The sequence below is a fragment of the Fragaria vesca genome, linkage group LG3 (assembly GCF_000184155.1).
Source record: "Fragaria vesca subsp. vesca linkage group LG3, FraVesHawaii_1.0, whole genome shotgun sequence".
NCBI lineage: Eukaryota > Viridiplantae > Streptophyta > Magnoliopsida > Rosales > Rosaceae > Fragaria > Fragaria vesca.
The window spans coordinates 21,281,873-21,306,271 of record NC_020493.1 but is presented as its reverse complement, the minus strand read 5'-3'; the positions used below and the strand labels follow the sequence as shown (position 1 = coordinate 21,306,271).

The window sequence follows — 24,399 nt, the reverse complement described above, 5'->3', positions numbered from 1 at the left end:
AAAATTACCCGAGAGCCATAATTACGCTCATTATTGCCTAACTTCGATATTCTTACATCGGACGATCCGAACTTAAATATCATACTCCACAGTCGTAAATACAACCTCTCCAAAATACGACTTAAATCCAACGGCCGGATTCTACATTAATTACCCGCCAAAAATACCACACTTCGGAAATTCATAAACCTATCCAAAACTCATCCAAAAATTCCATAACTCACTTCAATAAACTCCCCTTAATATTCCAAATTTAACAACATTAAAATCTCCCAACCGGCGGCGGCCGGAGGTCAATTCCGGCGACCTCCAAAACCTATGAAATTTTAACAGCATCTTCCTCTTATCAAGCTCTACAACTTTCATAACTTGCACAAACACCAATTCCAAGCCTAACTAGGGAAATCGACTAAAAACATCAAAAACACCATAAAACTTCCACCTCAAATTTCTCCTTACCTAGCTCAAGAGGGAGTGAGTCCTTTTAGGGCAAGGTTGCTGGGTTGGAGGGCTACAAAACCATACCAAGCTTGCCCGGATTGGTGGCCGGAGGAGGAAGTTCCGGCGAAGGGAAGCTCGGGGCAGCCCTTGCTTTCGGGCGGCACCGCTCTCTCACGGCGGCGCTAGGGCTCCTCTCACCGGTCTAGAAATGATGCTGGGAGGGAGACCGACCGAACGGGACCGGTCCGGCGGCGAACGGAGGTCGGACGGCGGCGGGAGGACGGCCGGAATTCTGCTGGGTGTAGAGAGGGGAAAACCGGGTGAGAAGAGAGAAAAATCGGGAGGGAGGGAGAAGAGAAAGAAGAAGAAATGGGTTGGGCTCGGCCCAGCCGACCCAACACCCCTTTTAACCCATAATTCCAAAATTCAACACCCCGAAAAAATAATACCCGAATAAAAATTACCGTTTACTAGCTAAAATTTACTATTTTTACCGTCGCCGTATAATCCCCATACGAATTATCCTCCGCACATAATCGTCCCCGAAACCCCTCTAGGGACCAATTAAACTATTTACTCAATGATCGAGACGGTAAAATTCTTATTATAATCACGCTAGTAAATAAGGTAAAAATATAAGGGTCGGGATGTGACATAATGTGTCATAATTCATATCAATTAACTATTTCATAAAAAGAAAATAAAACCAATTTCACTATTTCAATTTCACATTGCACAGTTCAATACCTTTTGCTTGTTGAACTCTTCCAGGGCGAATCGAGCAAGCTCCATTCCTCTCAAGTCCATATAATGATCATATACCTCTTCAAAAAGAAAAAGAAAAGCATAATTATAATCCTAAACAAACAAAAATGTGAAAGAACTATGGGTTATGTACCTTAAGCAGTTTTCTTTTCCTTTGACAGTTTCCATAGTCGGATCAGTGGCAGAAGTAATGACCAGCAAAGGTATCGCTTCAGTAATTGCATGTTTTGTCAAATGAAAACTGTAATTCCCAAAAGCCCTGAGCAATTCCCAAATCTATTGTTTTGTAACAATGAGCTTCAAATCTGAGAAATTTTCAGGAAGTAGGTAAGGAAGAAAAATTCACCAACAACTGACCTTTCATTATTTTCATGTGAAAATTTTCATAATCAAAATAGACAAGCAACTCTACAATGTGTAAAAATTTCAAGTCGTTTGGAATTCAAATTGACAGTCATACAGAGATCCAAAGTGACTGAAAGTTTCTGCAGAAAATTCTGAAACACTGTAAAATTCAAGATAACATAAGTTTCTCAAATCAACTCTGTTTTTCGTGAGACCAAGTTTAAAACGATCATTGAAGAGTCTATTTTTAACTGTTAAAAACTGAGATTGAAAAAAGAAGTATAGGTTTTTCAAAAATCTTGGAAAAGCCCACTGGTTCAGCTTGGTTGTATCTTTGAGGCATATTATCAAACATATGGTGTGCACTATGTGATCCTTGGTCTATTTCTGTTCTAAGCATGCTAAAGAACCTACCAATACTAGGTAATAGTCAAAAATGTGAAAGAACTATGGGTTATGTACCTTAGACAATTTTCTTTTCTTTTGACAGTTTCCGTAGTCGGATTAGTGGCGGAAGTAATGACCAGCAAAGGCATTTGAACACGTGGTCGGCGGCGACGAGGCACTTGAACAAGTACAACTCACCGGGGCTCAAATCCAGCTCCGCCAAGACCGCAGAGACGACGCGGTTGTTGCAGGAACTGAAGAATCTCCTCACTCTGGAATCTCCGTTGATCACTCTGGCCTTAACGCGTAGGGAATCGGCGGCGGTGAGGCGGTAGCGAACCTCATCCCTAAATTTGAAACCTTGACCCCAAATGCCATCCCCTCCCTCCCTGAGTCCCTTCCTTGACCACCCAAACCCCCAAATTGAAGAACCCTAATTGAATCGAGCCCAATCGAGAGAGATGAGAATAGTACAACTTGGAAATAAATCGAGTGAGAGAGGAGAAGAACCTCAAAGAAAATTGGAACACCACCCCTAAATCGAAGAACCCTAATCGACTTGAGCCCTAATCGAGTAGGTGACAGAGGCTTAGACTCGAGTGAGAGAGAAGTTTTGAGAAATCGGGTCACAGAGTAAGAGAGGAGAGTTTTTGAGTGAGAGGCAGTTTTTGAGTGCAATGTTGAGTTTTTGGTCCAAATGTGAAGTCTTTTAGGTTTTGACTCGAGTGTCTATAACTAGGTGTTAAATTCATTTTACAAATCAGACAACATCAATAGTAAATTTTATTGTCTGATAAGAAAGAACAAAGATGGCACGCTAAATTGTAAAAGCGGGAGATTTCCCGCAAACACATTTCACTCCTAATTGTTCCCTGTCTATTTTACAAATCACACAACATAAATTAGAGATTTTATTGTCTGAGACCTAAATTGTAAGAGCGGGAGATTTCCCTCTATTTTTCACTTTTACAAGTCACTCTTCAAAAAAACCCTATTTTTCACTCACACAACGCCGAGAAACACTAAGAGTTGTATGAATATGAGAGACTATGGTCAACCATAAATCGACTACCCTAATTACATGAAAACACGCTGAACTGCAATATCGTTACTCGTATTTTTGAGTCTGCTGACATTTGTCGTAGCCTCATAGTATTATTGTGTATGAACTCATGTAAAAAGTTGATGAAAATTGAATCCCGATGGTTTGGCTCCCCATAGTGAAATGTAAGGGTAATTAGGGTTGACCATGTCGATCGACACCTATTTAATATCGAAAATTGTTGTTGTTCTACCACAATCATGCTCCATTGCCGTAAACATGTCTATACAGTTCGATTTTCAAAATTTTATTTCCTCAATTGTGTCTCTATAGAGAAACATATGTTTATATAAGATGTACTATACATGTCATGCCACATTATGTGTAACATAGTAAACATGTTATACCTCATTAGCAGGTTGATAGTGATTCAGATATCTAGGGTTAAGATCATGAAAATCCGACCGTTGGATACGATTGTGATAGTGAAGTATAGCAGTGAAACAAAATTCATAAATTTTCGGTAATGTTTAGGTATCTATCGACTCGGTCAACCATAAATTCAACGTTTTTGTTTTTTCATCACACATCAGTACTAAAGACTACTGTTGTGAGACTATGATATGAAATTTGGCTTAAAGATTAGGGTATTTTAGGGGTTAGGTCACTCATCCCCCTATACTTTTTACTCTTACAAGTCACTTTACAAAATAACCCTAGTTTTCACTCACACAACACAGAAAAGCATTAAGAGTTGTCTAACTATGGGAGGTTTGTGGTCAACCATAAATCGACCATTCTAATTACATGAAAACACGCTGAACTGCAATATCGTTACTCATATTTTTTTTATTTTGTCAACACTCATAGCCTCATATAGTTATTGTGTATGAACTCATGTAAAAAGTTGATGATAATTGCATTCCGATGATTTGGCTCCCTATAGTGAAATGTAAGTATAATTAAGGTTGACCGCGTCGATCGACGCCCATATAATACTGAAAATTGATGAGGTTTCTATCACAAACATGCTTCAATATTGTGAACATGTTCATACAGTGCGATTTTTAAAATTTCATTTCATCAATCATGTCTCTCTAGAGAAACATATGTTTATATAAGATGTACTACACATGTTAAGCACATTATGTACAACATAGTAAACATGTTATACTTCACTAGTAGGTTGATTGTGGTTCGGATGTCTAAAATTAAGATCATGGAAATCCGACCGTTAGATATAATCATGACAGTGAAGTATTGCAGTGTAACAAAATTCACAAATTTTCGGTAACGTTTGGGTATCGATCGACTCGGTCAACCATAAATTCAACGTTTTTGCTTTTTCATCACATGTCAACATAGAAGACAATCGTTGTGGGATTACAATAGAAAACTTGGTGTTAGAAATTAGGGTATTTTAGGGGTTAGGGATTACGATACAGACAACATGATATAAAAAATAGTTGTGTGATATATTTAAAAATTATACCCTCACACAACATTTCTTAGTTGATTGTTGTGGGATGAGTATTGTCAAATGTAAGAGAGTGGAATCATGACACGAAAATATATTATACAACCAAAACTAAAAAGTCGTTGTGTGACTGCTGAAAATCCTATACTCTCACACAACAGGTTTGAGTGTTCTGTTGTTACATCAAAACCACCAAGGATATCCTTCACACAAAATTTAGGTTTTCAGAGGATGTTAGAGCAATTTTAAAACTAGAAGTCCGCAACCTGGCATGAGAGATATATCTTATAACATATGTATAAAAAGTATTGTGTGATAGTTTAAATTTTATACATTCACACAACATTTATTTGTTTCACTGTTGTGTAATGAAACCTAGTTATATGTCATTAGAGATATATCTTACAACAGATGATAAAAAGTATTGTGTGATAGTTTAAATTTTATACATTCACACAACATTTATTTGTTTCACTGTTGTGTAATAAAACCCAGTTATATGTGAAACTAGAATGGAGTTAGAAGCCAAATAAGTCTTATTTTTATCTTCATGCACACAACAAAATGTTGTCCAAAGTGTTGTCCAAAGTGTTGTACTGGTTTAAGAAAAAAAAAATCTGGAATGATCTCAGACTATCCACACAACAGCTGACAATTTAAGAACGTTATATGAATCATTTTTGAAATTTGTACAACACTGCTATTCTTCACCATTGTGTGAAAAGTGTCGTTGGTTGCACTTATTGGCGTAGTGACTAATTAAGCTGGCCTGGTTAGCCATTGTAGGACTTTGAGGTTGAATTTATATAGGTATTTTAATATGTGAAAAAAACAAAGAGCACCCTTATCTATACAAAACACGGTAAAAAAAAGAGCAAGGAAATCGAGGCACCATGGTCTATGATGATTGGGTGCCGAATTAACATATTCAAATATGCTTCCCCAGTAAAACCAAATCCTGCCCCTTTTTGCTGAAAAAAAAAATCCTACCCTCTTTTGCCATGGCCCCCAATGCGGTCGCACGACCAGCAATGCACCTAGACCTGTAAATGGACCCGATCTGCAATGGATCGACCTAAATCCGGATCCGTAATAGAAATTTTATTACGTTTAGATTTCAGTTCAAATATTCATTGATTTCATTCCCCTAAAAACAAAAGACAAAACTAGAATTTCAAAATATTCAGCCAAAACCGAAAGGAAATTCAAAATTTTAAAAACTTGCCCAAATGTTTAAGCAGCCCCACCTCTTCCGAAAAAAGCCCGCCTCTCTTGGTCCTCTTAGAAATCACGCGGATCGCGATCCTCACCTTCCCCACAACCATCCACCAGCAAATCTCCACCGTTGATTCAAACAACCACAAACCCTCCGCAATTCACCCCCAAAAATTTCAGTTCCCGCTTCTCCTCTCTCCCTCCCTATAAATCAAACCCTCCCAATCCCACCAAATCCCACAACTCACAATCAAATCCCCTCTCAGTTCCCCCATACCCACCAAAACCCTAATTTCCCCAGATCCCAGAAATGGCCCGTACCAAGCAGACCGCCCGCAAATCCACCGGAGGCAAAGCCCCACGCAAGCAACTCGCCACCAAGGCCGCCCGGAAGTCTGCCCCGGCCACCGGAGGAGTGAAGAAGCCTCACCGCTTCAGGCCCGGTACCGTGGCTCTCAGAGAAATCAGGAAGTACCAGAAGAGCACTGAGCTTCTGATCCGCAAGCTGCCATTCCAGAGGCTTGTGAGGGAGATTGCCCAGGACTTCAAGACCGATCTGAGGTTCCAGAGCAGCGCTGTGGCTGCGCTTCAGGAGGCTGCCGAGGCGTATTTGGTTGGCTTGTTTGAGGATACTAATCTCTGTGCGATTCATGCTAAGAGGGTTACGATTATGCCTAAGGATATTCAGCTTGCAAGGAGGATTAGGGGCGAGAGGGCTTAGAATTATGACCCGGATGTGGTTTGATGCAATTAATGGTAGTAAGATTAGGTGGTAGATCTATGCTTTTGTGTTGGATTTGGAATCGGTTATGTAAAGGGAGACCTTGATTTCAGTTTTTAATGGTAATTTTCAATTTTCTGTGGTGAATCATTGTGTGTTCTATGAGTTTGTTAAGAGTACACTCTTACATTTTGTGACTCTGGTTGGTCTTAATTATGTAGATCTGATGTTTTGGAATTGGTAATTTCTGTTGGTGTTTCAATTGCAGTAACATTATACTGCCGCAATTGGCCCTGAATTTTTATGCAACTATTTGGTAAATGCACATATTGGGTTGAATGAGATATCTGAATTGACAATGCCGATGGATCTGAGTCCTTGGTGAAAAAACAAAGGCCTATGTATTTGAATTTGATTACAATAGCAGTATAGCTACTTCAACGTTTGATTACAGTTTTGGGTAATTTTAAGCTTATAGATGAGGATAGTTCTGGTGGGAGCTGAACCTTGAATAATTTGTTAAATTACTTGAATCAAAATCTCTACAATGGACTAAATTGCAATTTTGATCATCATTCTCCGATAGCTAATGCAACCACAGATTGTTCTTCAAAATGGTGTGGCTAACAAATCAACATGGACAACATTGTGCCAATAGTTTTGAACCATTCAATAGCCATAAACCCTTCTGTTCTACAGGAATCGCAATTTGAAGGAGGTCTCTCTTTTCAATGGTCACACACAAAACACACTCACTGATGAGAAATGAGAAAGATGGGGCCGAGGCTCTTCTGTTCCGCGAGTGAATTTTACTCGCTTCCCTCTCGTGCCTCGCCTTTGATCGAGTCTCCTGACTTGGATTTCTCTGCTCATTACGGTACTACTGCCACTTAGTCGAGACTTAAAACTTAAAAGTACTCTTCGGGCTAGGCGGAATAGAGAGACGGCTAGGCGGTCGTAGGTGATGTGGGCCTAGGCGGGCTGGGCAGCACACCTTTAAAAAAAAAACCTGTACTTTATTTGATGATTTTGATAAAGTCTCCCTTGGATTTCTCTGCTCATTACAGTACCACTGCCGCTTGATCGAGACTTGATGCTTCTGCTCATATGGTAAAAAATTATGCAAATTTTATTTTGGGTTTCTTGACTATCTTGTTGTAGATGATTGTAAGTTGTATAGTTCAAATTTACTACCTTCACTACTTGATTGTTCGACAATGCTTATGAGTGGTTTGATTCAGTGATTTTAAATTGGGGATAGATTCAAAGTTAGGGGGGTTAGGATTGATTGATGGTAATTTCTATGTTGTTTACATATCATTCCTGTGCTGATCTGAGTATCGTATTACTAATACGATAAACTAGTTTTTGGGTTTTAGTGTAAATCTGCAAACCAGATCATATAGAAGAACCCTCCAGTAGTCCAGTTAGTAATAGGCAGCATGAGTTGATGCCACAAATTGGAAAGGGGAGCAAAGAAGAGATTTCCCTTATTCCGAGTCATCTTCAAATTAGTGCGTGCTTGATTCATAATCCCATGAGAGCAGTGCCTTTCATAATTTTTTTTTTCATGTTTTGAGTGGATGTGTATGCCGGTTGATGAACATTGTACCATAAAGATAAGACTTCTTGTAGTAAGTTTAACTCGGTGCTTAATCGGCTGATAGATTGTTAGAAGAAAATTAGTCGATTGTGACTTAAAACAGAATACCATAAAGATATGAGTTATTGTAACAATTTGATTGAATGCTTGTTGGGATGATGCTCAAGCAGATTCAAGCTGGAGGGTTATTTCCAAAACGTCCTACTTCAGATTTTTCTATATAACTATTATTATTTTAGCCCTTGCTTTGTTTGTTGGATCATTTGGATGCTACATTTTAGTTGAGCTTTTGCTTTAATTATCTGACCTCTCTTTTGCAATTTACTAATCAGAACCGACAGAACGAACAACAAGATGTCCAGTGTCACCTCTTGTTTGAACAAAGAGCATAGCTGAGGGACATGAGGACGTAGTCGAGAGCCTATCATCAAATATCTCTGCATCTTAAGATTCTAATGGAAATCCAGAGCCAGATGATGAATTAGAACGAGAAAGCATCACTTGGAGAGTTGGACAAGTACGAATCTTATTGGATCACAACATAACAACTACACAAGCTATCAGTTGAAATGCTCAGGATAATGTTTGAGCCAGTTTTGCTGCCAGGTATGTACATGTATATAATTCTCAATCACTCTTTCTCTGTATTTCTTTAAAATTGTAGCAACATCCTTAGGCGTTCCATGCTCTCATCAGTCTCATGCATCTTGGTAGTAATATACTTATATACGTTGCTACTATGAGTCTCAAGTTACCTGATTGATTTTCTTGTGATGTATCTTGATATAAGCCTCTTTAAAGAGAAAAAAATGTCACTTGCTCCTGTGTTGGTATAAATACAATGTCAAATACTACTAATCCACAATGTTGAGGGTCACATAGTTTAGGTGGAGGTCCTAATCTCATTAACCCCCCACAGAAGAGGTCGATAAATCAATTTTTGTTCATGATAGTTGTATCTGAGCACTGCATTAATCGATGTCAAATGCGGGAACTTGAGATGTAAAGCCATGTCTTGCATGGAAGAGTAGCCGAGACGCAAGGCTTCTGTAAGGATCACTCTCTCTTTTTTCCTGCAAATAAGCAATGCATTTCTTAACCTCTGATTTCACTTCTAAATACAATTCATGAGCTTTATCCCTGTCTCGTAATTCCTCCTTCCTCCCTGCATGTATTCAAACCACAATTTACATCATCACTGTAGAACATAAATACAATTAAATCGTGTCAAACAAGTTCTCTTTCCAAAGTCAGTTGATTAAAGCCAAAACACACCTTCTGTTTCAATTGGTTTCCCAAAACGATAATAAAACCGACCAGGAAATTTTGGTAAAAATCCTGGGAAGTACAGAGCTTGGTTTCCTACTTCTCCATCAATGGTAGCCCTATGGTCACAAATATCACATTAACTTTGAAGGAAATTGCATGCATACCTTGATAGACGGTCTATAGCAATCAATAACCAAAACCATATCTTGACAGATATACTACCTCAGATTTCCAGCTTCATCTGATATTTCATCTATAAACTTCTTCAGGAAAGGAACTTTCATCTGATCTTCATAATCAAATAATACCTTTCGAGAAGAAAACAAACACAATTGTTATCTGACCATAATGGGTGACACGCATTCAAGAAGAGATATAACCTTGAACTGGTAAGTAAAACATAAGCAGGGCAAGCTGAGTATACATGTATTTAAGACTTGCTATATAAAGTTTAGATAACTCCAATTTAATAAGAATAATTTTGATAAAATAGTAATCGCCAAGATTATAGATAAGATAAAATAAGCCTTGTGGCCTTACGTCACCCCAGTCATCTTCTCCAACAGCACCAAAGGGTACTATTTTGGCTCCAAATCTAGCTGCCATCCTCACAAACTCTGACCGTTCCGGCCAAAATAGCTTATATGCTTCCCCCTGGATAGTACAAGTAACAACAGTGACAGGTTATTTAGACTTTTAAGTGCATGGAAATTTAATCCAGTTCTATCCTTGGCATTGGAAAAAAACCAAACCAAACATCAAGTGAGAGTGAATTTAGTACCTTCCTGTGAAGAGCCTCGCGCACTCCACCAGGATAGAGTAGGATATGAGACTTTGTAGAGAGTAGCCTGAAAAAGTACTTTCCTGAGACAGGAACAGCACCCATAAGTCTCATATCATCGGAAAATGGTTGCTCAAACTTTCCTTGTTTCATTAACATCATTGGATGTGCTATTCCTTTCAGAATGATGTCATTTTCCGAAAACTGTGTCATCAATGGAACAATATCAAATCCCAGTAACATGTGATTTCCGACATACAATACAGGACCCTCTGAAGGAATCCCAGCAAAGCCCCTCACTGACTTCCCATCTGCTAAAGTTGAGAGTATCACCGAGCTCATGATGTTAATCCAACTACACATTCATTAACAATAATCATGAAACATCAATATTGAAAAAGAAAAAGAAATAAAGCCAAACTAAGATGCATAAATCTACCATATAGGCTAGGAAAAGTGTAACTGACCTGTATTTGTCCTGGAAACTTTTTAATTCGGAAGGTGATGGTGGTATGTAGTCTAAAACAAAATCTCGTTCTATTGAACGACGATAGATACCAATCTGCTTGATGACAGTTACCAAATCGAAAGTATCTTCCTGCCAAAAAATCAAGTTTAAGCACATGTAATGTAAGCTCAGAAACATCTGGTTGTATAATATTCAAGACTGAACAGTACATGAGAGAAACTAATGAACATGTGAGAACATGATCAGATTAGTACTAGCACATGATAAGATCATCCTACCAAGAAAAGGAAATGGCTGCAGTCTTCAAATACACGGGTCTCACAATTTGCAAGCAGCTGTCGGAGTCTTGGACCTTCCTCTTGACTAGGTAGCAATGGATCCTTTCCACTTTAAAACAGATACCAGTTAAATCAGCACCGTCATTCTAAAAAGATGATAGGGTAATGCAGCAAAGTTGTCATGTCAATTGTCACATGTAATAAACATGGGATAATATTCCACATGAACTTATTGCTAGAAATGGTTATGGAAGTTTTAGGAAACCTGGAAAGTATCAGGGTTTGAGCTTTAACAGCATGGAGGCGTGAATTGGCATACGATGAAGCTGAATTAATCAATTGTAGTTTCCACGGAAGTGTTTCTAGGGGCAAGATATCAGCAAAAACCTGAAACTTATAACCATTAATCCCATTTTACAAGATTGGACCTCACATTTTGAAAAATAAAACACATTAGTTTCCACGGAAGTGTTTCTAGGGGAAATATATCAGCAAAAACCTGAAACTTACAACCATTAATCCCATTTTACAAGATTGGACCTCACATTTTGAAAAATAAAACACATTAGTTTCCACGGAAGTGTTTCTAGGGGAAATATATCAGCAAAAACCTGAAACTTACAACCATTAATCCCATTTTACAAGATTGGACCTCACATTTTTGAAAAATAAAAGACATTAGAAATGTACAAAAGAAAAAAAAAAATCGAATGACAGAAATCCATTTGTAACAGATGCTGTGAAAAACAAGTAGTGTACTGGATATTTAACTGCTTCTGGGTGAGAGTAATGTTTCGAAGCTGTGTCTTACAGAGAGGTAAGATATTGATTGTGCAACGAAATCCCACGATAGACTTCCAACTCCCTTCTCTAAATCAGCCATCATTACACCTATATGCATGCACGACAAACTGCAGATTGAGAAACATGTATGTACTTGTTTTTTTTTTTTTTTTTTTTTTTTTTGGGGGAGAAGGAAGAAACATGTATACTTTTTGTTAACTTGAACTAAGAGCAACAAATGTAGCTTACTCAAATAACATCAGTTTTTAAGAAGAAAGAAACTTGAAAATATACAGTATATCCTATATCATTTGTCTCCAAACATAAACGAAACAACTCTTTTGTCACGTTTGGCAGGAACAGATTCCCAGCTCTTGCTATCATTTTTCTGGACATGAGTAACAAGTAATGGAACAAGGAAAACACACCTGCCATTGAACTCAGTTCAAGAGGAAGTCTAAGACTGGGTAATAAGTCAGACATGATCTGCAACAAAGGCAATATGGACTGAAGTGGTGACTTGGTGAAGGACGTTGCTGCACATATTCATTGTAGGTGTTAAATCGAGTGAGAAATTGCATCAATTTCATTCCTCTTTTTATATGCTTGCATTAAAAAGCCTAATATGAAGGAACAAATATATGTTACCAGGATTTGCTAAGAGTAGAACAAGGTCGATATCAGGGTTAAGGGATGCCACAGATAGTGCAAGGCATGCTCCAAGAGATTCTCCAACAAGATATATTGGTCTATTAGGTGAGCGATGATGCTCTGACCGAACTCTTCTCTCAACCAGGTTCACCAAGTCTGTTGCATTATAAATTTTGAAAAATAAATAGATTGCTCTCCTGATGTGATTTTCATTTCATGCAGCAGTGACATGTATATGGGAGGATGAGTCAAGCAAATTGCCACACAGAAAGAGTGCCAATGCAACATGTATGTTAGTATAAAGAAGGAAGAACCTGTAAATGGTGTTCGATCCTTGGGAGGAATATGCAAGCACAAGACCTCAAAAATCCTTCAAACAGGAAGTATAAATTAGGCTGGGGAACTAATTAGAAAGAGGCAGTATACCATTTACTTGAGAAGTTAGATGGGAACCAAAAAAAAAAAAAAGAAACAGAACAAGTAGAGTTGGATAACGTACTTTCCTAGTTTCTGATGATGCATTATAAGCCCAAGTCCAGTGCCATCAATTCCTGCAGTTCAGAGTTGAACGCTACAGTTACATAAAGTTGAAAGCTTTAGCAAATTGCAGTGATGAAGAAAACAAAAACTGAGTACGTTGTGTACTTGAGTTTGAATTATGATTAGTTAGGTACCGGGCAAAAAGAGAAGCAGAGGGGAGTCGTGTAAGGGGTGACCGCAGTCTAAAGGTGTGAACCAGTGAGGTGGTCCGCTGTCGGATGTGACAAGATCCTTGGCTTGCTCAAAAAAATGCTTTAAGCTCACACGCTCTTCTGCCAAAGGTTGGCTCTGGTTCTCTCTGGTTATACCAGACATGGTGTGGCTTGTGGAGAAAGCTAACCTTCTAGTCTTTCTAGATGGATTAATGGAGAAACACGGCGTCAAATTACATCGGAGAGGGGATGAAACGCCGCAGGGGAAGAGATGAAAGGTGCTGGAGGCCATGGAAGTAGAGTTCGAACACTTTCCTTGTCTGGCTTCGCTTTTGGTGTGTGATTCGTGAGCGGTAAAGCAGCTATATATTAGTTTGGTGGCATCAGTGGCATTGTGGTGATGGAGAAAGCAAGTAGTTTGAACAAGTTATCAGTCACTTGGACAACGTGAGAGTGAGTAATGAGGAACAAAAGGTTGTTCCGGAAATGCGGAGCAAGTTTGATGAAGGTAATTGAAAGCATGTTGCGGCTCAGATGGGATGTTTGTCTATATTGGTGCAATTCACTATACACGGTGTATAATACACCTAATTTCAAACATGGCTCAAGTACAACCTCAAAGTATGAGTCTCTAAGTCTCATGGTGGGGTACTTGAACCATTAATGTGATTGAAAAGTTCGATTTCTTACTTGGGATTGGACGTGACTGAACTGTCTTACCTAGTCTAATTCCCGAGATCGCACGTTTGACAACAAGCATGAGTCATTTGAATGAGACTCCAGAGTCCAAATTCCTTGTGACCTTCTACCACAATGCCCAAAAACCATGGGATCGACTGTGCCCAAAAATCATAAAGAGCCCAAATTCTATCCGGGCGAGCTTCGCATCTTCTAAAAGTCTGAGCATGTCACAAGGTCTCCCCAACCTCGCCACCGACAGTGGTGGATGCAGAAAATTTTGTAAGTGGGGGACAAAAAAAAAAATTGAGGCTAAAGAGCCTCCAGAGACGACTCAATGTCCATTTCCACTTCCACTCCCTTAATTTCGTAACTCTTCATGTAGTTAATTTGCATTATTTTGAAAAATATCGAAGTCTTTTTCACCATTTATATGAAATCTTAATGAAGCACTATAAAATTGCAAGCTTTCCAACTTTAAAACTTCAATATATGAATTCAAGTTCAACCAGACCCCTCAAAAGATCACCTAAATTGATACCCAAAACCAGAAATCTAGAGAATCATTTATCAGACTATCTGGGATATATTCCTTTGTGGGTTAATTAACATATTTTTAAACAATAGATGTATATGTTAAATCATGATGGGAGAATATCAAATGAACATTGACATATATAAGAAGATGATTAGCAAGAAAGAAAGTTCACTGGGGGCAACTGCCCCCACTCGACCCCTGTGTCCGCCTATGGCCACCGATCATGAGGCTGACATTGTCGACGCTCTCAGCTCCGACCTCTCCAAGCTCATGACAATGATTTTACATATAAGAGTGATTTTGAGTCCACCCACATTCAACAATTATTTTTATTTTTTTCAAGAAAAGCGATGGTGTATATATGATGTAAACTTACTGCATGAGGGCTATATATCATGCACATTACATGCATGGTTTAACTGATTGATTAAAAGAAATAAAATCTTGCCAAAAAAATAATGATCAAGGAAATTGAACAGTTTCGTCGATGATGTCTACATGTGTAGAAATTGATTCTCATTGATCTTTTACAATTACAGGCCGTACATTGTATATGAGTAGCTATACACAGCTTTTACATAATGCAATAAATCTATATTAATAGCAATATCAAAACTGATGCATAATCTTAGCAATACCAAAACGGATGCATAAACACAACAATATCAGATCTGTGATGGAGAAGATTCTGGGCTGGATTCATGCTCTCTAACAACATGAGCACTGCATTAATCGAGGTCAAATGCAGGAACTTCAGATGTAAAGCCATGTCTGGCTTGGTACAGTAGCCGAGACACAAGGCTTCTGTAATTAAGGATCACTCTCTTCTTTCCTGCAAATTAGCAATGCATTTCTCAACCTCTAATTTCACTTGTAAATACAATTCGTGAGCTCCCTGTCTCGTAATTCCTCCTTCCTCCCTGCATGTTTACAGGACAAAAGTATGGTTTTTTTTTTTGTCAAACAAGTCATATTACTAAAGTTTGGGTTTTTTTTTTTTTTTTTATTTTTTTTAAATTTATTTTTTTAAGATGCAACACGGTATCTTGAATCTAACCCGCATTGATGGGTCATAATAAAACACTTCCTCTATGACCACAAAAAGTATATTGAGATTTAATTGCTTAAACTCCGATTAACATCGGCATGATTGGAAGAACTTAAGTAAATCTCACACCAAAACTCTTACCAACTTGACTATCTATGATGATTAAAGTATCAGTTGATTAGTCGAAATGCTTACCTTCTGTTTCAATTGGTTTCCCAAATTGATAGTAAAACCGACCGAGAGATTTTGGTACAAATCCTGGGAAGTATACATCTTGGTTTCCAACCTCCCCATCAACGGTAGTCCTATGGTCACAAAATCATATCAACATTCAAGTACTGGAGAATCATTCTAGTGGAATGCATCCAAACCATGATAGAAGATCTATGAAATTCAACAATAAAGTACTATCTTGCCAGAACTAGTACCTCACTTTTCCAGCTACACCAGTTAATTCATCTATAAATTTCTTGAGGAAAGGTGTTTTAATTTGGTCTTCATAATCGTATAATATCTGAAGAGAAGAAAACACAATAAGTGTAATATATTTTGACCATAATGAATGATAATTCGTAAAGAAAACTTTTTTTTTTTGAAAGAGAGGTCATTCATTAATGAAGCTCAGTGAACAGTACAATAATGACCTGCCCAGAGGGCCGTCAGAAAAATCCATTATGCAGAAAAAGCCATCCTAGTACGCTTCTCACACAAACATACCAAAACACCTAATCTAAATACATTCACCTTCTATGAAGATAAAACCAAAAACAAGAAGATTAAAAACTCTGAAGCGTTATAAACTGTGACAACAGAATTCTTATCTTCTTGTCGATCTCCCAATCAAGCAGATGTGATAATAAAAGTGGAATTCACCACTTCAACTACCGCCTTCTCCATCTCCACTGCAGCAACTTCAGTCGGAGACTTTGTCTTTGGAGGTAGAGCTACCTCTTTGCCAACCACTTACATTGCTTCTGTAGAATCAGTAGAAAGATTTGCTTCGTCTATCATATCATCCTCCTCAAGAATCTTCAACAACCGCTTCCTACCCTTTAAAGTAGGGCGAGGTGGACCCTCCTTAGTCTTGTTTGTAGACCCTCTTGATCGCCCACCCTTTTTCTTTGGGGGTGTCACCAGAAACCGACCCAACTCATTAGGAAGACTCAAGTTCAAGTCTTCAATTTCCGGACTCAGAACTGTGGACACCTCAAGCATCTTCTTCCCCGGTTGAATAAGAGGACGCTCTGTTGTCCTCTTTCTTCCCCGTTTGGCAGATTGTTGTTGCTCAACAAGTGGGGGAACAACAAAACCTCTAGCTTTACAAGCTTTGAGAACCCTAGCAGTCAACACATCATTCACCATCAAGTGTTTCTCAGGCAATTGTACCGGCATTAAGGCCTTCACTTTTGCAGCCAATTGCATAACTTCCTCTTTATGTTTTTCAGCCCTCAGTGCAACATCACTGCTCAAAAAGCCGCCATCCGCCATTAAGCAGCTTAGGCTTTGCTATAGTCAGTTCTTACATCGCTGTAACCGGGAGTCCATGCAAAGCTTCATCTTCTCGCACAAAAAGCTTGTCACAACCCTCAACCGCATGCTCAAAAAGACCACAAAACTTGCAAAGACCTTGAATTTTCTCATAGATGATCTCAACATCAACATGAACAGAAGCAAAAGAATAATTTCGATAAAATTTGTACCGCTGTCTCGTATCCATAGTCAGACGAATCTTTTGTTTTTCATCTTTGCGATTCAGAGCCAAATTATCAAAACGATGAACCTTACCAATGGATTGTCCGATCAACTATAGAGATTTCTTGTTGCGTAGCAAATGCGGTAACCCTAAGATCGAGACCCATGTCTCAATGGAATGAAGAGGAGGGTTCACCACCGTACAGATCTTGTCGTACGACGCCGTCACCAGCATCGCATTTTGATAGAACCAAGGTCAGCCGTGGAGAACCTTGTTGCGATTTGCTTCTCGATCAAACTGGAACACGAAACAGTCTCCCTCGGAATGGATTTGCAGACCAGAGCGCTGCCTCTAGATGGATGGGATCGTTCCCAAAAAGCCAGCGGCGTTAGGACGTCGCTTGAGAAGGCGCCCAACCATGAAATAGTGGGAAACCTCGAGAGCCGCCTCTCCGGCAGGCCCAAAGTTGACATGAGCAGCCTCAGACGGGGCTGAGAGTGATGCTAGGGAGAAAATTTGGTCAGACATGGCTGAGAAGGTATTGTCGAAGACTGCTAGAGTCGACGATAAAGAAACCCTAGCAGAGCAAGGGTTTTCGAGAGAAGGTGAGTTTTTTTCGTAAAGATAACTTTGAATGACACATAAGCAGGGCAAATAAGAGTGTTACATGTATCTATATGATTAGTGTAAACTTATATTAGGTAAAAAAAACAACTTTAACTTTTAGCTTATGAAAATTGTTGTTTACCATCTTCTATAAGCAACAACTCAATAACGCAATTCGAGAAATGAGTTTCAACTTTGAGAAGTAGGGTTTGTCTGTGGTCAGACAAGTATGACGTACATATAACTAAGATAAGGTTGTATGTGCATAACATGGGACGGTAGGGTGAGAATTTTCAAGAAAATTTGCTTAAAATCAAGCATGCATGCTATGTCTATATGCACAGCAGAATTTTCCGGATGGATCCAGTTTTTGCACAACATTAGCTGCACAAACTGGGGCTTAGACAACTCCGGTACGTAAGAGTGGTCTTGGATAAACAGTAACAAACCTTCCTAACATGCTAGGGGAAGGCATTACGAATTTACGACCCAACATTATAGAAAAGCTAAAAACAAGGTCTGTGAATAACTTACATCACAAAAATCATCTTCCCCAATCGTACCAAACGGTACGATTTTCGCTCCAAATCTAGCAGCCATTCTCACAAACTCTGACCGTTCCGGCCAGAATAACTTGTATGCTTCCCCCTGGAAAGTTATATATGTGCTGCCATTGTGAAAAAACAAAAACAAATTCAGTAAAACAATAAGTGAGAGTGAATTCAGCACCTTCCTGTGGAAAGCCTCACGCACTCCACCAGGATAGAGTAGGATATGAGACTTTGTGGAGAGCAGCCTGAAAAGGTTTTTTCCGGAGACTGGAACAGCGCCCACAAGTCTGAAATCATCGGAAAATGGTACTTCCATTGACTTTCTTTGTTTCCATTTCATGAACATAACTGGATGTGCTAGCCCTCGCAGATGAATGCCTTTTTGTTCTGACAACTGCGCTACCAATGGAAACACATCAAATCTGAATAACATGTGATTACCTACATACACTACAGGACCATCTGAAGGAATCCCAGCAAAGCCCCTCACTACTTCCCCGTCTGCTAAAGTTGAGAGCATCACTGGGCTCATAATTATGTTCATCCATCTACACATTCATTAATAATAATCATGAAATATCAATATTGGTTAAGAAAAAACAAAATTATAGAGCCTAAGTAGAATGCATAAGTCTATCCGGAAAATTATAGTGTGAGTTAATGCCTAGCACATCAATTTTTTCGAATATTCTTGACCGTTCGATATAATAAAACTATGAATGTATCTATCTAAGAAAGTATCACCCACTTGTATTTGTCCAGAAGACTTTTTAATTCGGAAGGTGATGGTGGTATGTAGTCTAAAACAAAATCTCGTTCTTTTGAACTACGATAGACACCAACCTGCTTGATAACAGTTACCAAATCAAAAGCATCTTCCTGCCAAAAGTTGGAGTCTAATTAAGAACATGTAATTTAAGCTCAGAAACATTTGGTTGTATACTTGTATAACACGTCAAAACTTAGTATAGCAGAGGAGAAACTAATTCACTGGAGCACATGATCAAATTTCTACTAGCACATAATCAGATAATCCTACCAAGAAGAGGAAATGGCCACAGTGTTCAAATGTACAGATCTCAGAATTCGCAAGCAACCGTCGGAGTCTCAGACCTTCCTGTTTACTACGCAGCAATAGATCCCTTCCACTATTGAACAGATAACAGTGAAATCAGCACTGTATTCTAAAATGATGATAGGGTAATGCAGCAAAGTTGTTTTGTCAGGTGTACATGTAATAAATTAGGAATGATGCATGATTATAGTATAGGTCGCTTGAAAATATTGCTAGAAGTGGTTATGGATGTTTAAAGGACACCTGGATAGTATCAAGGTTTGAACTTTTACAGCATGGAGGCGTGAATTGGCATACGATGAAGCTGAACTAATCATTTGTAGTTTCCACAGAAGTGTTTCTAGGGGCAAGATATCAGCAAAAACCTGGAACTTCAACCATTAATCCCATTTTACAAGATTGGACCTCACAATTTGAAAAATAAAAACACATTAGAATGTAAAAAAGAAAAAAAAATCGAATGACAGAAATCGAATAACAGATGCTGTGAAAAACTAGGGTGAGAGTAATGTTTCGAAGCTGTGTCTTACAGAGAGGTAAGATATTGATTGTGCAACGAAATCTCACGACAGACTTCCAACTCCCTTCTCTAAATCAGCCATCATTACACCTATATGCATGCACAACAAATGTGACCACTGTTTTATCACTTTTGGTATGAACAAATTCCTTGCTTAGCCATATTTCTAGCATCTTTCGGGAGACGAGTAACTAGTAAATGAAACAAAGAAATCACCTGCCATTGAACTTAGTACAAGAGGAAGACTAAGTTTGGATAGTAAGTCAGGCATGATCTGCAGTAATGGTAATATGGGTTGAAGTGGTGACTTGCTGAAGGACGTTGCTGCACATATTCATTGTAGGTGTTAAATTGAGTGAAAAATTACATCAATTTGATATCCCTCTTTTTATAAGGTTGCACTAAAAAAAACTGAATATGATTATATGAATTAAGAAACAAACATATGTTACCAGGATTTGCTAAGAGCAGAACAAGGTCGATATCAGGGTTAAGGGATGCCACAGATAGAGCAAGGCATGCTCCAAGAGATTCTCCAACAAGATATATTGGTCTATTAGGTGTGCGGTGATGCTCTGGCCGAATTTTTTTCTCAACCAGCTTCACCAAGTCTGTCACATAAGAAAACAGAAAATTTCTAGAGAGAGAGGGTCTACCTTCTCTCTACAAGTTTTCTCATCCTATTTTGAGAGTCTCACGAGCCCAGCCGTCTCCTCCACCACCACCATCCCCACATCCGCCACTATTTCCTCCACCTCCCCCATGTCCACCTAGCCTTTTCCCAGACCAGATCTGCCCTTTCCTTCAATCCTTTTCTTCATCTTCCCCTTCCCTCTACCTTATCCATTTTCCCCATCTACCCACCTTACTTCCCTGCCTTACTGAGTCTTCCCATGACGGTTTGAACTCAGATCCATGTCGCTCTCATCACCTCTCAATCTCCTCACTTCTTCACCATAACCCAATTCCAATCTTGATTTCACATATCTTCCATCATATCGCTAGATCTTCTGGTTCTACTATTGTTGCTTCTCATATGATGTCTTCTTCCATCACATCGCTAGATTTTCTGGTTCTACTAAGCAAATTTTCGTCCGTCGGCGAACTTTTGTTCAACTGAAAGAATGTGTTTCAATTACCTTGGTATTCACTCCTTCTATGGTTACTTGGTTTCTCTTGGGGGCTTTTGTGCCCAGCGTTCTCAACCGGTGGAGGAAGTGGTTTGTTTTGGTGCTTTAGCGGCGGACTGACGTCAAATGGGGACTGGAATGTAGCGACAGCAGCTCTGTGCAGCTGATGTTGAAGCGATGGAGGCTGTTAGATGTAGAGTTTCTTACTTCTAGTTTTGGGCTTCTGTGTTGTGTCGTGGCTAAGCTTTTTATGGGCTTTATTTTGTTTATGCTGGGCCTAAGTGCCTCTGTTGCTAGGCCTATGTGCCTTTTTACGCCGGGACCAACGTGTCTCTTTGTGCTGAGACCTATGGACTAGGATTCTCTCCTCATATTTCTCTGCTCATACTTCCTCATAAATGAATCTGAGCCATCCAATTTTAATGGATGGCCAGGATTTCTCTGGCTTTATTCCCTCAAATTTCAGACCCAGAGTATAAACCCAAGAGTAGGTTGATATGAACCCAGAAGTAGGGTGATCAATTTTGGGTTGATATTGGTACCGGCGACGATACCAAAATGATGAAAGTTCTCATTTCGAAGGAACACTTTGAATATAACTAAATTTAACACACGGCTAAATTTTTGCACAAAGTGAGGCCAAGTTTCAACTGCCCATCTATTTCCATTCTTCCCTCTTGCATTGCTCATATTTCTAGAACGTATCTATTCGATCTTTGATCAATATCCTTCATCTTGATTGAACTACTTGGCCTTAAATTTTTTCTTTTTAGTTTTAACTCTCATCCCCAAATAAAAATATTTCTTATCACAAATCATATATGGCTTCAGTTGCAGCATATTAGCAACTAATTATAACAAGCTGGGATCTCTCATATCATGATTTCCATAACACTACAAGAACCAGTCTTTCTCACAAAACATAAACCCAGTAACATGCAAAGAACATTGCTTTTTCCATCGATCGCTGAAAACAAAAGCGAAGACCCATCAACGAGACCTTCTTGCTTCTCTCTCATACTCGAGCAGGATGAGGATGTTGCTCTACCTGACCGGTTCCTTGAGGTTTCTCATGATTAACCGGTTATGGTCATCGTGACGGTTGCGACAACAGACGATCCTCGAGACCCGTCAACGCATCCTTCTTTCTCTTTCGGCTGCTGATTCGATTCAAACAACAGAGAGATAGTAAAAGTGTAAAACTATATGCAATAGGAATTATGGAGCGAAAGATATCAGCTTTGGGGTTGGGGGTGAGAGAGGGAAGAGAGAGATGAGAGGAGATCGGCGATCAGAAATCTATACGAGAATTTGGAAGATAGACTAATCACCTTAAAGAATGTAAGATAAATCCTGACCATCTATTAAGATTGGATGGTTCAGATTTATTTATGAGGAAGTATGAGCAGAGAATTATGAGGAGAGGATCCCGATCCTGAGACCTATGTGTCTCTTGTGTTGAGGTCTTTTGTACCTCTGGTTAGTGTTGTATTAGGTTGTATTTTTTGGACCATCTAATACATTGCTTCCATTGACCAGAAAAAAAAAGAATCAATTACATAATAGTTTGATGGGATAATACCCATTTGGCACTAATTATTGGTCTTGTTGCTCATTCCAATGAAAAACTTTATTCATTACCCATTTCAATTAATCTTACCAAAATTACTTCTTTAACCTTAACCTAACTATCTCACACCTCTCCCTCCACCTCTCACACCTCTCCCTCCACCTCTCATTCACTCACGATATGCTCTCTCTCTCTCTCTCTCTCTCTCTCTCTCTCTCTCTACTCTCTCTCTCTCTACTAACTACTACTACTACTACTACTACTCTCTACTCTACTCTACTACTACTACTACTACTCTACTCTACTACTACTACTACTACTACTACTCTACGTACTCTCTACTACGTACTACTACTACTACTACTACTACTACGTACTACTACTACTACTACTACTACTACGTACGTACTACGTACTACTACGTACTACGTACTACTACTACTACTACTACTACTACTACTACTACTACTACTACTACTACTACTACTACTACTACCTACCTACCTACCTACCTACCTACCTACCCTACCCTACCTACCTACCTACCTACCTACCTACCTACCTACCTACCTACCTCTCTCTCTCTCTCTCTCTCTCTCTCTCTCTCTCTCTCTCTCTCTCTCTCTCTCTCTCTCTTCGGCGAAGTCCATCACCGATGCCAGTGACCATCTACTGGAGAGATTTCGGTCGGGTTCTGTCATGGGAACCTAACACAAACAAGTTCTTAAGAGGTTATAAAGTTTACTAGGGGTCAATAATATGTTACTGGGGTGGTGAAGAAGTTTACTAGGGGTCAGTAATATGTTATTGGGGTGGATAGGAAGTTTATTGGGGTCAGTAATATGTTATGGGGTGGATAAGAAGTTTACTGGGGGTCAGTAATATTCTAGCAACCGGATTCCGGCGATCGGTGACTGGAGTTCGTGGACCGATCACCGGAGTCCGGCAAAGTCCACTATCTCTTCTATTTTCTCTCGATCTCTAAATGTGTATAAGACACAAAAGTAAAAGTGTCTCAAAAATATTATTTTATTATGAATTTAATAATGATTTGTGTATTTGGGCACAAATAAGCTAATTTCTCATTCAATTGGGGTCAAAAGTCTTATTGTCATTGAAATGGGGTTTGACTTTTAATTTTTTTGTACATTTGGGAATTTTTCGATTCCCCAGTTTGATCTCCTAATGTGATTTTCATTTCATGCAGCAGCGACATATATAAGGGACGACAAGTGAACAGGGGCGGAACTACGTCCGGGCCCGACGGGGTCCCGACCCCCCTTAGGTTTCCGACAGATCTCTTTGATCTGATGTGTTGCAGACTACTTGCAGGGATCAGTCATTCAATATATGAGTTTATTTCATAATGTGAATCCCCCCAGCCATTTCCACAACACCACGTGTCCCACTTATAGTTAAGAAAAACAAAAACTAAACAGAACAGAGAGATCAAACATGACTATAATTGATATTTTATTATAATGAATTGGGAAACCACAAATAACTAATGGTTGGTTTCTCCCGAAAAAAAAAACGTTTGGTTACTTTTAAATGTATAATAATGCTACAAGTAGGAAAATTATTGGGCCAATGATAAAATAGTACATTTAGAAGTAATAAATGATAAAAATGTTAACAAATGTTCCTTGATGATAAAACAATACACCTATTTAAATTCTTTAAACCGTTACCCATAAACTTTTAAAAAATTACATGTCATGCCACTGACAAAAATAACAACACATTAACCAAGCCCCTCTTAAACATTTTCAACCAGATAGCGACCCGATTGCGCGTAGGCTGCTAGAATGGCGTTCCAGGTGACCAGGTCTTGGTCAGGACTTTTATCGAACAGGTGGCGTGCATACGTCAGCGACCTGCATTTCGCATACATAGTGATGAGATTGTTGATTAGGAAGTGATCTGGGCATTGCCCGGAGGTTAGGATGAGGGCGTGGGCGCGCTTACCGAGGGGGAGGTCTGTGTTGGCAATGGCTGCGAATTGCTCCTCTGTCGTCCGGCCGCCTCCCGAGTTATGGGCTCGTCGAGTTATGGGTCGCGTACTTGGCCC

General features: G+C 39.1%; 2 protein-coding genes and 1 pseudogene across 3 annotated transcripts in view; 1 reads left to right on the top strand and 2 right to left on the bottom strand.

The window, feature by feature from the left end:
* Positions 1–5,828: 5,828 nt before the first annotated feature.
* LOC101315030 (histone H3.2-like) lies at positions 5,829–6,540 on the top strand. The gene has a single exon (XM_004294745.1). It carries the CDS (start codon positions 5,983–5,985, stop codon positions 6,391–6,393), a length of 411 nt encoding a protein of 136 aa, XP_004294793.1. The 5' UTR covers positions 5,829–5,982; the 3' UTR covers positions 6,394–6,540.
* Positions 6,541–8,793: 2,253 nt separating this feature from the next.
* Positions 8,794–13,252, bottom strand: LOC101314733 (acyltransferase-like protein At1g54570, chloroplastic-like). Its single transcript, XM_004294744.1, has 14 exons — positions 12,902–13,252; positions 12,727–12,778; positions 12,542–12,597; positions 12,225–12,383; positions 12,005–12,112; positions 11,605–11,684; positions 11,059–11,180; positions 10,794–10,902; positions 10,514–10,644; positions 10,047–10,401; positions 9,806–9,919; positions 9,488–9,573; positions 9,272–9,381; positions 8,794–9,161 (listed from the first exon to the last, which is right to left on the bottom strand). The coding sequence occupies exons 1-14, from the start codon at positions 13,209–13,211 to the stop codon at positions 8,968–8,970; spliced, it is 1,986 nt and encodes a 661-aa protein (XP_004294792.1). The 5' UTR covers positions 13,212–13,252; the 3' UTR covers positions 8,794–8,967.
* A 1,611-nt stretch (positions 13,253–14,863) lies between these two features.
* Positions 14,864–24,399, bottom strand: part of LOC101293284 — a 13,828-nt pseudogene continuing 4,292 nt past the window's right edge. Inside the window, exons 4-14 of the transcript XR_184387.1 lie at positions 20,081–20,239; positions 19,821–19,952; positions 19,639–19,718; positions 19,352–19,473; positions 19,073–19,181; positions 18,782–18,912; positions 18,212–18,581; positions 18,017–18,130; positions 15,612–15,697; positions 15,379–15,488; positions 14,864–15,055 (exon numbers count right to left, since the gene is read on the bottom strand). The product of XR_184387.1 is annotated as an acyltransferase-like protein At3g26840, chloroplastic-like (transcript). The remainder of the gene's footprint in view (positions 15,056–15,378; positions 15,489–15,611; positions 15,698–18,016; positions 18,131–18,211; positions 18,582–18,781; positions 18,913–19,072; positions 19,182–19,351; positions 19,474–19,638; positions 19,719–19,820; positions 19,953–20,080; positions 20,240–24,399) is intronic.

What these genes read in the sequence shown, in the direction of transcription:
- LOC101314733 (XM_004294744.1), bottom strand. Translation starts at nt 13,211, where the DNA reads ATGGCCTCCAGCACCTTTCATCTCTTCCCCTGCGGCGTTTCATCCCCT. An exon ending in AGTTTCCAGGACAAATACAG is followed by an intron (nt 10,402 to 10,513) that starts GTCAGTTACACT and finishes ATGAATGTGTAG; the next exon opens with TTGGATTAACATCATGAGCT. An exon ending in GATGAAGCTGGAAATCTGAG is followed by an intron (nt 9,382 to 9,487) that starts GTAGTATATCTG and finishes TTGTGACCATAG; the next exon opens with GGCTACCATTGATGGAGAAG.
- LOC101315030 (XM_004294745.1), top strand. Translation starts at nt 5,983, where the DNA reads ATGGCCCGTACCAAGCAGACCGCCCGCAAATCCACCGGAGGCAAAGCC.